Consider the following 13,386-nt stretch of genomic DNA (forward strand, 5'->3'; position numbering starts at 1 on the left):
ACTGCTAAATTGGTCAACAGATGGCAATATAGCATTAGGCATGGAATGTGACTAGGTAAAGATCCAACCGTGCTGTGAGAGCAAGTTGTATGTATGATGGAGAACCTAAAGAGTATTAGACAAATTATTAGCAAATTTAGTATAAATCAAAGAAAAAGTAGGAGTTGCAAGTAGGTAAAATATTTCAGTTAAATGTTGTTTTAGTCTTTGGTAAAGCAACGCTTAAAATCTGTAGTCAAAATGTCAAATCACTTAAAATTTTCTGGGTACATCAAACCATAAACTAAGGGAAAAGAGCAAAAGCAATAAGCAAGAAAATGCAAATTACTTTGGAATGAAGACATTGGAATAAGAAAAACACTTATGCCTGAAGTTCACTGTGTTTTAAAAGTATTATATTTAATTTTGTTCATAAATCGAGTTGCCTATTTGCTTTTCTGTATAAATAGGCACTAACATTATGCATTTACCCCAGCTGAAAGTAAAATGGCGTCTTCCTCAGTATGCATATAATCACCCAAAAGCAATAGTGGGTAGTTTGTGCAGTAATCAGTTTACTAAATCAATGATTAAACTCTGCTGGTATAGAGTTATATGTTCTTTTCTTTAAAACCAGTCAGCACAGAAACTTTGTGTCGGTATGTCTGATTTTAGACTAGCTGCCTTTTGCTAGAAAGGGTCTGAACAAATGCGGGTTGCACTGAAAGGGTGTCTGTGTCAACACTACTTCAGGCTGTGCGTGTTTGTGTGGTTGCTAAAGACCTGATTCAAGTAAATGTTCATTTTCGCTTATAATTCTCCTCATTTTTATGTACAGCTGGCTGCATACTGAAGACTGAATTTTATGCTGATGTAAACAGTATTATTTTTTATTTCCCAGCTATGTTGAAATCTGCAGCAGCACAAGAACAGTGCTATTTTGATACTACTGAGGGGAAAGTTGCTACTGCTCCCTCAACAGTGGTTCTGACACTGCAGTTTTCACAGTGGAGTCAGCACTATAACTACACAATATTGGAGAATGTGTTAAATTCCTCTCTTCAGAAAAAAAATACTTACATAGCTAAAATGTGATGAAGCTTAAACACTTGCTGTCAAAGACAACAAAAATCAAAGAGAAATTTATGCAGAATTTTCTAGCTCTGTTTTTAAAAATGAACAAAAGAGCAGCTGTACTGCGTAGACCAAATATCTAGTCTGTCTCTGGCAGTGGCCAAAACTGATGCCTTGGGAAGAATATAAGGCAAGAGTAAGCATATATGAAGGATGATACTTGCAGAATAATCCAAAACGTACCTGCCATTCACAAAAAAAGGAGGCAATCATTGTCTTCATGCATAAATTTAAGTGATGTTAGAAAACCAGCTAAAACTTAGTAATGCTGTGTAATACAACCAGGAACTGCGAGAGAAAAAAATTGTTTGCATACGAGTCTCTGTTTTACATGTGCAAAAATATTTTCTAAAGAAAAGAAGTCAGAAAACTGCCAGTCTCAGGTCTTTTACTATGCTTATCAGAAACCTGAAGAGAGTTTAATCTCTGCATGATAATAGATGTACTGGGAAGTAGTGCGGTAACAGCACCAATTTTTTAGGAGTCACCGCCTGTTTTTGATAGTTGGACAGGTATAGTAAAGTCATGGATGTTGATCACTGTGGCTGAATCTGGACTGTGGGACATAAACATCCTTCCAAACTTGTGGTTCATGATGAGCATCACAGCTGCTTCCTTTACACATTCTGCTCCTGGTTAAGGGGTAGCCCTGGTGCAGTCCAGTTATTTTCCACTGTGGACAAATGTGGAGGCAGGATAAAGAGCGAAAGTGCATGAAACACCTAACTTGCTTTGATACTCATTTTTGTAAGTGTACGCCTTTTGCTAAATATAGAACTGGTGAAGACCTTTATCAGGTATATATATCCAAACAATGAGTTCATTTTTGCTGTTGTTTTTCAGTGAAGGTAAGTTCTTCAATCCTGCCAATTATTCATGTGAACAAGCCCCTCTGCCTCTTTCATTTGTGAAATAATGTGAACATCTTTGCTTATTTGAAGTAAGAGCCAGACCCTTTATGAAAAAATTGTCAACCAGAAGTGAGAGTGAGACAACATAGTAAAATAGTTTTTCTACCAAAAAAAGTAGCATTTATCAATCACCTAGAGCCATTCATTGTGACAAATTACTGTTCAGGGACTGAAGTTTCGTATTACCTTAGCCAAAATGGTTTCCTCTCTTGTGTTTCTTTTCAGTGGGGAAGAGCCTGTCAAGTCCAAATTAAACAGATGCAAATGAACTATTTTTTTTTCTGCCTTTTGGTACAGGACCATTCCTTTCACACATCTCTCCACCTCGGTAGTAAAGCTGAGATTTACTCCATGACTACTGAATGTCTGACAAAATAGTCTCATTTTGTGAGGGCAGAGAGATCTTTTAGTGTGAGCTTGATATTTCACAGGTATGGTTATATTGCTTCTAGCTTAAGAACAGATGGAACTGCTTTGTGGGCCATGGATCCCTGCAGAGGGCTTCAATAATTGGTCTGGATAAACACTGAAGCAGTATTTAATTCCTGATTGTTTTCTTTGTCATAGCTCACTCTGTTCCTATACACTCCATGTTGTATGGCCAGAGCGTTCACTGTCACACAGATAGGAAAAATTGTTTCTATCAGATTTCTTTTCCCTTTTATTCACTGTTTTACCTAATTTGACATGATTGTATGACTCCCACTTCAGAGAATGAAGCATTCATCCCTGTTCTTTCTCTTAGGGTAGCTGGCTGCTCTTACACTTGTTAGCCTTGCTTCTTTCAAACAGCAAGAGCAATTGCTCCTTCCTCTTCAGCAGCACGTTTCTGCTGTTTGTAGCCACCTTGCAGATGGATTTAAAACAAAGCCTCTTTATTACTTTTATTACTTTTTTAATACTTTTGAGTGCTGCTTCAGACAAGTGCTACAAATGGCATTGTAACAGCAAAAAATCCTTGTATAAGTTTTTATGTATTTCTAGAATCTTTGAAGAAAAAAACCCAAAACTTTTTAAAATTGCCTGGTGTCCTGTACTTATTGGGGTAGATTAGCAAAAGATCTTTCATAGGGCCTAGCTTTAAGGTGATTAAAGGGAGAAAGTGCTTACAAGGCTAAGGCTTGGATGTGTGTCTGGCAGACTTTGTGATCTATGACCCAGCTAAGATCCATTTCTGCTGGTGAGAGCCTCAGTGGGTGGAGCTGTTTAACAAAGAGAAGCTGGCCAGGATTCATGTAAAGTGCAGGTCTGGGAATAAAGAGAAAATGCTATTTAATGCCATATCTGATTGCAGGAAGATATACAGAGCTGGAAACACTCCTGACACATCTGCAAAGGAAAGCTATTAGTCACTTTGATTTCATCTCTTACTATAGTCACACTATAGTTACAGCTATGGGCTAATAGCATGTAAGGTAGTTACGTTGTCTTAGTCAAAATGCTTCACAAATCACTTAACCCTTTCGGATTCAGACACATGCTGGAAAGATACAATAGCAGTTTCAGAGGCTGGGTCACCTTAAGCTTTCACACACAAGGAGGAGTTTATGTGCCTGTCAACAGGTGTGTTGTTGCAGATTTACTTGGTTTTGTTTAACTGAGCTTCCAGGTTCCCCCTGGCTGATGTATTTCAACAACAAACAGTCTAATATCTGCACATAACCTGAAATTTCTAGGGCTGTTCCCCTGGAAAAATTAATTTACTTGGTGGGTGCCCCATCTAACCTGAGATGAGATCTGCAACAGACAGGTGGGTAATGCTGGATTTCCACCATCCCACTTTGCTCTAACTCTGACCAGACCTCTTAAAAACAGCTGCTGCTCATTTGTCTTTCTCTGATCCTATGCTTCAGGTACATCCCAAAAAGGTTTAGAGCTGTCAAGTCTCAACTGGCAGGTCAGTAAAGGGCACCAGAGCCTTCTGTGAGGCATAGTACCCATCACAGTAGCATTTAACTTAATAACACAGTAAGAGAAACTCATGTCCTGTACAAAGTTCATTTATCATCTTAAGTAATCTAAACAACTTTGGTCTTGATATATTTTGTCTGTCAATGGTAGACTCAAAATATTTCAAGGCCTTGATGTAGCTATGTAGCTAAACTTAGGTACAAGTCATATTGTGCTTGTTCTGCATATCTGTATATTCTGCAAATGTTATGTATTTAAAAGTATATTTAAATAAGCATATTCGTGCTTTCCTTCTCTACAATAACCAAAACTTTTAGGTTTGCTTATAATTAATAATTAATTTTCTGTAATTTTACCTTATTTTTATAAGAATCTCTGAAAATATTACATATAATTCATTTATAAATAATCCTTTTCCTATATTAATTATGCTTGCATTTTTAATATCACTAAATAAATCCAAAAGTATCTGATATACATTGGGCCTACTAGTTCAGTTTTACTGGTATTCCTCAATTACTTCCCTTTGGTGCATTTACTTTGTGTTTTTGCAAACTCCAGACTAATTTTGAGTGGTAAAACCAGTAGATAATACTGAAATCAGAATTTGTGTAGAAATATAATTTTTTTTCACTACTTCGTTGATTTTTGTCAGAATTTTTTTTGTCTTTGGACACTTTTTATATAGTTAATGTGAAAAGCTGATATATGTTTCATCAGTGGTCTGATGCCAATTGCATGATATTCAACAAGGCAAAGCACTGGGTCCTGCACTTGGGTCACACCAACCCCAGGCAACACTACAGACCTGGGGCAGAGTGGCTGGAAAGCTGCATGGAGGAAAAGGACCTGGGGGTGCTGGCTGACAGCTGGGTGAACGTGAGCCAGCAGTGTGCCCAGGTGGCCAAGAAGGGCAACAGCATCCCGGCTTGTATCCAAAACAGTGTGGCCAGCAGGACTTGGGAAGTGGTTATCCCTTTGTACTTGGCAGTGGTGAGGCCACATCTCGAATATTGTGTTCTGTTTTGGGGCCCCTCGCTGCAAGAAAGGTCCTGAGGTGCTAGAGCATGTCCAGAGAAGGGCAGAGAAGCTGGTGAAGTGGTGTCGTGGTTTAACCCCAGCCAGCAACTAAGTACCACATGGCTGCTTGCTCACTCCCCTCCCTCACCACCACTCCAGGGGGATGGGGAGGAGAACTGGGGAAACGTAAAACCCATGGGTTGAGAATAAAGCAGTTTAATAATTGAAATAAAATTAAAACAAAACAAAACAACAAAAAAAAACCACCAAAAAACCTCCACCCCAAAACCAACAATAATTGTAATTAGGAGGAGAGGGAGACAGAGGAATAAAATCCAAGGGGAAAAAAAAAAAAAACCAAGTGATGCACAATACAATTGCTCACCACCTGCTGACAGATGCCCAGCCAGTCCCTGATGTCCCAGTCAAGTCCCCCCATTTGTATGCTGAGCATGATGTTCTATGCTATGGAATATCCCTCTGGCTAGATCGGGTCAGCTGTCCTGGCTCTGCTCCCTCCCGGCTCCATGTGCCCCTGCTCACCGGCAGAGCATGGGGACCTTGCAAATGCCTTGATTTAGAGTAGGCACTACTTAGCAACAGCTAAAACATCAAGGTGTTACCAACATTTTTCTCATACTCAATTGAAAACACAGCACTGTTCCAGCTACTGAGAAGGAAATTAACTCTATCCCAGCCAAAACTAGGACAGTTGTGTTACAGGTTTCAGTGATTTATCACTATTTTAGAACCGCAGCTTTAATATGTATTTCCTTTTATAATTGCTCAGATGGCAGAGTGAACACGGATTAAGAAGGTGTCTTCTCTTATTTTAAGATGAGATAGTTATTCATGTTAGCTAAATCTATATTTAATATATTGTGCTTATATTTTATATATTCAGCAGAAAAAATATGCTGTGCTTGCTTGCATTTATTTATATTATAATATTGCTCTTTTTGAAATTAATACAAAAAATAGTTCCAATTTACTTTGTACAGATTCCTGTAGTATTGGATAAAAACACTTTAGTTAAAGCACTGCAAAGCTAAGAAGTTAAAGATGGGGCTTTCAAAGACTCCTGCTAAGGGACTCAGATGTCCTGATTCCATAAATGCTTTGTGACAATGCAGTGGTAAATGTACATTTCAGATAACTTCACAGTATGTGGCTGGGGAAACGTTTGGAAACACCTCAAGTTTCTTGGGATCCATCCCTAAGATCATGTTTTCCCCTTTTCCAGACCAAACCAGGAGCCATCTGACAAGCCTTTACAAACTTTGTAGTCCCTCTGAGGAACGTGCAAGTGGAAGCCCTGTCCCCCCCCTGCCATGTTGGGTCTCAGTCCAACCTGTGTCATGAGCTGCCCTGGTTTTAGTCTCTAATCATGTTCTACTCATGTAATGGTGGGTAGACTTGGAGATATTCATTCCTATTTCCACATCTGTGCTTCTTGTACAATACTATTTGCAATTTAATCACATATATTTCCTAGGTTGGTCCTACACCAGCTGCGCTTCAGATGTTCTAATGTTCATCTGATTCATTGAACAAAACTATGTCAAAATGTGTTGAATGGAACATTTCACGTGTTTTTTCATAATTTTAAACCATATAATGAAGGGACACTGCTCTATACAGATCATTGACAGGCAATATTGTGGTTAAATGAGCAGGTGAGCCTGGGACAAGATAAAAAGCCTCTGTCCTTATGGAGCTTGTCAGGATAAGCCGCATTACAGTATTTAGAAAGCAGCATGTTTTTAAAAAATGAGGGTTTGAGCAGTTCCATCCTTCCTAGAAAATGTGTAATGAGGTTTTCATGGCCATGTGAGAACATTCTAAAGTAATAGACTGGTCTTTACTTCTTCCACATCTAGTACAGGTGATATGTTTAAATTTCTGCAGGCAAAAGTAGTTTTTCATAAGAATTTCTGATTTACTGATCTTACAAGATTTTGACAAAAGCAGTATGCCGTTCTCTTAACCTATCCCAAGGGATTAGTTGAGTGAAGAATTTCTAAGCTTATATTCAGCACCGATACGAACTCTTTAACCAAATGGATTTCTTTTACTTCCTAAATTCAAATGGCTTAATATGTTATTCATTTCTCATCTGTTCCGAAAATTGAGTCTTAACTAGAGAATTACTACTGGCACATTCATAATTTAAGTTTTAGTGTGTTGTGCTATTTGAGACACCAGCGGGCTAAACCAGTTTTGTTTTCAAATAGTTTTCATGGAAGAATATTAAGTGCCACCACAATGTTTTCTGAGAACTTGGTGGGTTTTGTTACAGTCTCTCTCTTTTTTTTTTTTTTTTTTTTTTTTTCCCCTCCATTTCTGTCAGCTAAATTGCATTTAAAGAAGCTACTTGCTTGGAAGTTTAATATTATTAAAGTAGACAACACTGTTGCTGCTGTGGAAAGGATGTGACTGGCTGGCTCTTTCGCTATGACAAAACACTCAAGAGCACCTTCTCCCTTTCTTTGGCATTTGTCAGTGACTTTTAAGAACGTCATTGCACTCTGTTCTCTTATGAAGTTAATAAAATGCCCATTTTGACTTAATATGTTGCAACCCTCACCTCTTTAATCCTCCCAAACTACCATGCTTATAGAAAGTCATCCCAAGGTCATACTGAAAGAGAAAAAGATACATCTGGTAACTGGTGATGTAGTAAGACTGTGCCGTGTGTCCTGTAGGATCTGCACTGGACCTTTCTGAGCTTATGTAGGTCATGTAGTGCATCCTATTTCCATGCTTGCCTGAAAATTTGAATACTGATATAATGTGAGCCAATGATCAATATGCTGAATGAGAAAAAAAGGAGCCATCAGTTTGGTCATTTTCATACAGGACAATTTTTTACAACTTATTTTAATAAGACAGAGAAGAGGACATTGGGCAAATGGACATGTGCCTCTCTTAGCTTACCATAGAGTGTCTCCTCAGCAATGACTAGTGGAATGTCATAAAACGCAGTTTGTGAATGAAGGGAAATAAAAGGAAGAATCTTTCCGTGTGGCTTAATTTTACTGTTGTTTTAAAAAGTGTTGAAAAACCACATACTTAATACTGAGGAACTGTCAGTTGTGGTATTGTGTAATATGTTAAGACATGAACTAGCCTGAATATATACAACTATACTGGGAACTAAAAAGGAGAATTTTTGCAGAAATTGGGAGAGGGACTCTTACCCTGAGATTTGTTGTGATCTTGATCCGCATCAAATTTAGTGTTGATACCTTTAAATGACAGGGAATACCTCAAACTGGTTTGTCTTTGCTAAATTTATTTCTAATTTTTATGCTTTTTATTGTGTACAGCCATTGGGCAAACATGGAGCCAAAGCCAAAACTATATTTTCCACTTTCCCATGAACTCTAACATGGTAATGAATGGAGTCTAAACAGTCAGAAAATGAAGGCACTAAGTGAGTTTACACACTTAATGCATTTTACAATTGTTGAAAGGTTGACTTTCTCAACTGTTTTTTTGGACAGAAGGAATTTCGGCTCACAGATTTCCTGATTCCTTTGTTAGGGGAATACTGAATTAAGGCTCAGGTAACACTAGTATTACAGCCTATAAAGTATATGCACATAATGCTGTTTTCAAGTATAATTGTTTTTCAAACAGACAAAATGCTATTCCAGTTATGATAGCATAAGATTTTAGTCTGACAAGGAATCTTAAAGAGATGGGACTTTTACTTCAATTATAAATAATATAGATTGCTTTCATTTGAAATGCATTTTAAACCAAGTTCTAAATAAACTTATTTCTCTCAGTAATTTCATTATCTGTTTTACATATTTTACACTGTGTTAAATTATATGGCATTAATATTAACTACCTTAGTCATGGGAAAAATTGTAAAAAGTTGCTATATGTTATGGTCTCCCAAGTGTTTTGAACTGGTCTAAGACACTGCTCTGCTAAAAGGGCTGCCTTACTGCTTTCTTGTACTCTTGCTAACGTTCATAATAACGCTGGTACAAGAAGAGAGAGGAAACATGGAAATGTGCAGTCAGTGCCAGGGAAAGCAGTCCCTTTGAGGCAGCAAAGAGGAATTACATCTGTTTAAACAGACTGTGAAACAGCATCCTTAGGCTCTGTCTCTCCTTTGTAGGGCGTGTGCAGCATTAGACAGTAAAAGAGACTTTCATTCAATCAAAATACTCTTAGTCTAGGGAAAGACACAGTTCTGAAAAAATACAGAATACTCTCTGGAGAAATGATAAGTGTGGTATCACTAATTGTCACACACCTTGTGCCTGAATGTTTTCTTTTCTGTCCATGCTCAATCAGCATGTTTGTTGGATCACAGTCTAACTTGGGTGTGCTTGGGTGTGTGGTATCTCATGTGTTCACAACAGATGAACCTGGCCTTTGGTATAGTTTTAGTATCACCTCCAGCATATGGTATAATTGTAACTATGTCAGTAGAGACCTTGCTGCCCTCTAGTTCCTCTTGGTTGTTTCAGCTATTTGAGTGACCACACCAGTCCACAAAGAAATTAGTTTAAAAGAAAGCCTGCACCACCATCACAGTGCAAAGACCAAGAGACATTGTAGCTAAATCAGCAAAGAAATTCTGGCCAAAACCTTTCTGTATGTATTCAAGGTTACTTGAGTTTCAGTACCATAAGCTAGATCTTTGAGTGTAGAATCATTATTAAGACAAGTGCATGATATACATATTTGGGTTTTTTCATGCATTTTCACTCAGGCCGTAAGTTCATGGTATCAACATCATAACGTAAGAAAAAAGTTCGGTGCATACATTTAAAGAAATTTTGGGGGATACACAAATCTGTGGCAACCCTGTGTAGAGAACAGTTGTGTGGACAACTCCAGTGGCTAAATGGGGCTTGCTTTGCATGTGTAAGTACAATTCTGTTCCTGAAGATGCAATCAATGATTTACTCCTGCTTCACTTTGGAAGGACAGCTGAAGATTGTGTTCGGTACTTTCTAAGAACTGAGGCCAGGTGGCAAGCTGTTGCAGTTTCAGACAAAGCCAGTGGTATCTGGGTTTTAGTCTTCTTCTAGTAAATTGGACACATAGCTAGCTACCAGTTAACCTTTTCATGGCCTTTTCTATCAATGCTTTTTGTTGGATGCGTTCTTTCTTTTCCAGCTGGGCTGTTGCACTGAATCAGTTAACTCACCAAACTTTTAACTGAGGCACAGTTTTAAATAGTACCTAATTTATCCATGGCAGCAGGATGCATTCAGTTGGAATGTGCAGTTAGCAAGAAGGGAGTGGAAAAGCATTTGGGCTCAGTACTCAGGTATGGCAACATCCAAGAGACACGTGTGACCCAGCTTTTTATTTGCCAGACACTTCACAGCTTGTTAATTGATTGCTTGTTGAACAATCAAGAACATAAAGGAAGCAAAAGCAGAAAGATTTCATGTTCACATTTTTACAAACACAGATCTTTGTGTTTTAATTCCAAATAGCCTGTAATTTCAAAACCCCATTACACTAAAGCCCTTTTAAGTCTCAGTTGAATTAAAACCTTATAGGGCAGGGGTTAACTAAACTGGTGGGGTTTTTATCTCCTGACTGATATTTTTTAGTCGGTTTGACTCTTTAGCGGGGAGAGAGAAGAAAAAAACCCTCAGATATTTGCACAGTTTTACTGAAAACGAAATTGCACAAGACCAAAAAACTCCTGTTAGTCCACATTAGTACTGCCAGATCTGCTACTTAACCTTGCCTCTGTAGTTGGGAAAAAGTGCTTTCTGAATTAAAAAAATATGACTGAAAGACTGCAAAGTTTTTCTAACCCATCTCCTTGTTTTAAGGGAGAGTTAGAATTTTGCATCATTCCTGAAAAATACTTGTCAAATCTTCTCCAAGATTCCTGTGATGCAGAATGACAACCTCCCTGGTCCTTAATCAGCCTCAAAGAGAGAAAGTTTCTTCAAGTTTTTGGCTGAAATTTTTTGCTGTAATGCAAGCCCATTAGTTCTTATCCTATCCGCTGTAGACAGAGTGAACAAACTGTTCCCTGTTTCTTGGTGATAGCCTTGTAAAAACTGTTATTATGCCCACTCTCAATTTTCTCTAATTTAGCCTGATCAGTTCCAGTTCTCTTGGTCTTTCTTCATAGGTCATGTTTTCTAGATCTCTGATCTCTTTTCTCACCGAGGGCTTTTTCAGACTGTTCATGTCTATCTTTGAGATCTGATGCCCAGAAATGGATGCAGTATTCCAGCTACAGCTTTGCTGCTGCCAAGCAGAGTTGAAGGATTACTTCCTGCACTTTGCAGGCTGCTCTCCCATACATGTCGCAGAATGGTGATTGCTTTTTTTTTTGCAGTAGCATAACTGTGATTCTTGCTCAGCTTGTGATCTGCTATATCTCCCAGACTGTCATTTTGTATTCCTCATCCTGAACAGCTGATTATTGCTGCCTGAATGTAGGCCTTTCTGCTTTTCCGTACAGCATTTCAAACTTCTTTTCTAACCAATGCTCCAATTGCTGAAAATTATTTTAGGTTCAAGCAATGCCTTCCTGTTGCACATTTACAGACCTAGTTAATGCAGTTTCTGTTCTGTTGTCTGGGTTCTTAAGGAAAACATTGCATTTTGTAATGGACCTTCAGTCTGCAGGTCTTTGCAGTTATTCAGAGACTCATTAATAACTACTCTATGGTTATGGTCATTCAAACAGTTTTCATTTGCTTAAATCTAAGCATCGTTTCATAAATTTTCTTGTGAAATTTTGAAATCAGAAAACTTGCTGAAATCAAAATATATAATGACCAGTTGTTTTTCGCTGTTGTGAATCCGCTCGCCCTCCTTACAAGCAAAGTAGGCTGACTTGTGATTTGTTCTTGACGAATTCATTTTGTCTATTACACATCTGCTTATCTTTCAGTGTTTTAAAATTCTTTATTTGGTCCATTTTTTTCAGTGCCTTGAAATCGAACGGACTGCTCTATAATTAAAGACACACATCTACTAGCCATCTGACATGCCATCTTTGAGAACTTCTCAGTGACAATGAATAACAGTTCTGAGGTCACTTCATTCCCTTCTTGGCTGTCTGAGGATGAAGTTCATAATGCATACATGATTTTGAAAACTTAAAATTTCTGGAAATATTCTCTGGTTTATTTCCCTATTTTAGATTGCGATTTTACTTCTTTGCAACTAGATTAACCACATGCTCTTAGATGACTCTTCTAATGAAAGTGTGCAAAAACTAATATTAAACACTTCAGCTTTCCTAGTCTTTTGGCGTAGAATCATTAAGGTTGGAAAAGACTTTTAAGATCATCAAGTCCACTGTAAACCTGACACTGCCAAGTCCATCGCTAAACCATGTCCCCGAGTGCCACATCTACATGTCTATCAGTACCATTACTTTTCTGCTAGGTTGTGGTCTAGCTGTTGCCATAGCCACAACAGAGTAGCCATACTGCAGACTCCCGATATGGGAGAAGTACATCAGGCTCTTTCAGCTCTGCTCTTCCCAGCAGCCTCCATCACCTTATAGCAATACCCTTGCAAACCTACTTCCCACTGCTCTGACAGATTCCGTAAGTGGCCAGCTCAACTGTCTTTAGTGTCCAGGACTGTGGACGGTCTACTCTACAGAACAGCGACATCACGACCTTCAAAAACTGGAAAATGTTGTGGTCTGGCTGCCCTATAGAGAACATGCTTTGTGAAGAGCACTTACGGTCATAACTTTAGCTACCGGCTCTGGTGTACTGCCTGCTAAGGGCTAAAAAGGGAAGGGGTATTTGGTTGAGTCAAGTTCTTGAGCTGTCTTTGTATCAAATTCAGCGCCAAACTGCAACATTTACAGTCACAGTGGCAGTGCTGGCCGTGTTTACATCAGGTGACTGGGAAAAGAAGAGGGGAATATTTAGCAATTCAAAGTAACTAGAAAAAGTTTTATTTTAAAGTTGGGTAGCTTGAGGCACAGAGAAACAAAGTATTATTTCTAGAATCTGATAGTAGTAACATGAAATACCATCCAGGAGTCCTGACTGAAGCATGTTAGTCTTACACGAGCATCTACTCAGCTATTTAAATAAACCTCTTGGGGATGGGGGTGAGGAGGGGATAAGATATATGGGAAAGGAAATGAGAATGTTATCTCCACTTTACTGCATAATACTCATTTAAGAATGTCTAGAGCTTTCTGAATAATGAATGTATCTCAGTATTTCATGTCAGTGCAAAATGCTGTCTGAAGAACAGTTATTGTAAATGAGAACTGAGAAAGTGCTATTGGAAAATTATTATAAACCTTAGGAAAGTGCTAATTTCAAAAACAAAACACGGATTTCATTTTGTAGTGTGACTTTCAATTAGGAAAAAAGTATTTCATTTTAAAGTTCTCTTGAAAAAGTAACTAGAATAACTCTCATATCTTTTTTTTTTTTTTTTGATCCCTTGC

General features: G+C 38.2%; 1 protein-coding gene across 6 annotated transcripts in view; it reads left to right on the top strand.

The window, feature by feature from the left end:
* The window catches only part of METTL25 (methyltransferase like 25), an 89,855-nt gene that overhangs the window by 48,839 nt on the left and 27,630 nt on the right, over positions 1–13,386 (top strand). The window contains exon 10 of one of the 6 annotated variants that reach the window (XM_055710627.1): positions 11,890–13,382. The exons of 4 other annotated variants lie outside the window; for them this stretch is intronic. In XM_055710627.1, coding sequence (XP_055566602.1) covers positions 11,890–11,919 — 30 coding nt within the window. In that variant the 3' untranslated portion in view covers positions 11,920–13,382. One more of the 6 variants, XM_055710628.1, reaches the window with a different exon arrangement.

The sequence above is a fragment of the Falco cherrug genome, chromosome 5 (assembly GCF_023634085.1).
Source record: "Falco cherrug isolate bFalChe1 chromosome 5, bFalChe1.pri, whole genome shotgun sequence".
In the NCBI taxonomy this organism is placed as follows: domain Eukaryota; kingdom Metazoa; phylum Chordata; class Aves; order Falconiformes; family Falconidae; genus Falco; species Falco cherrug.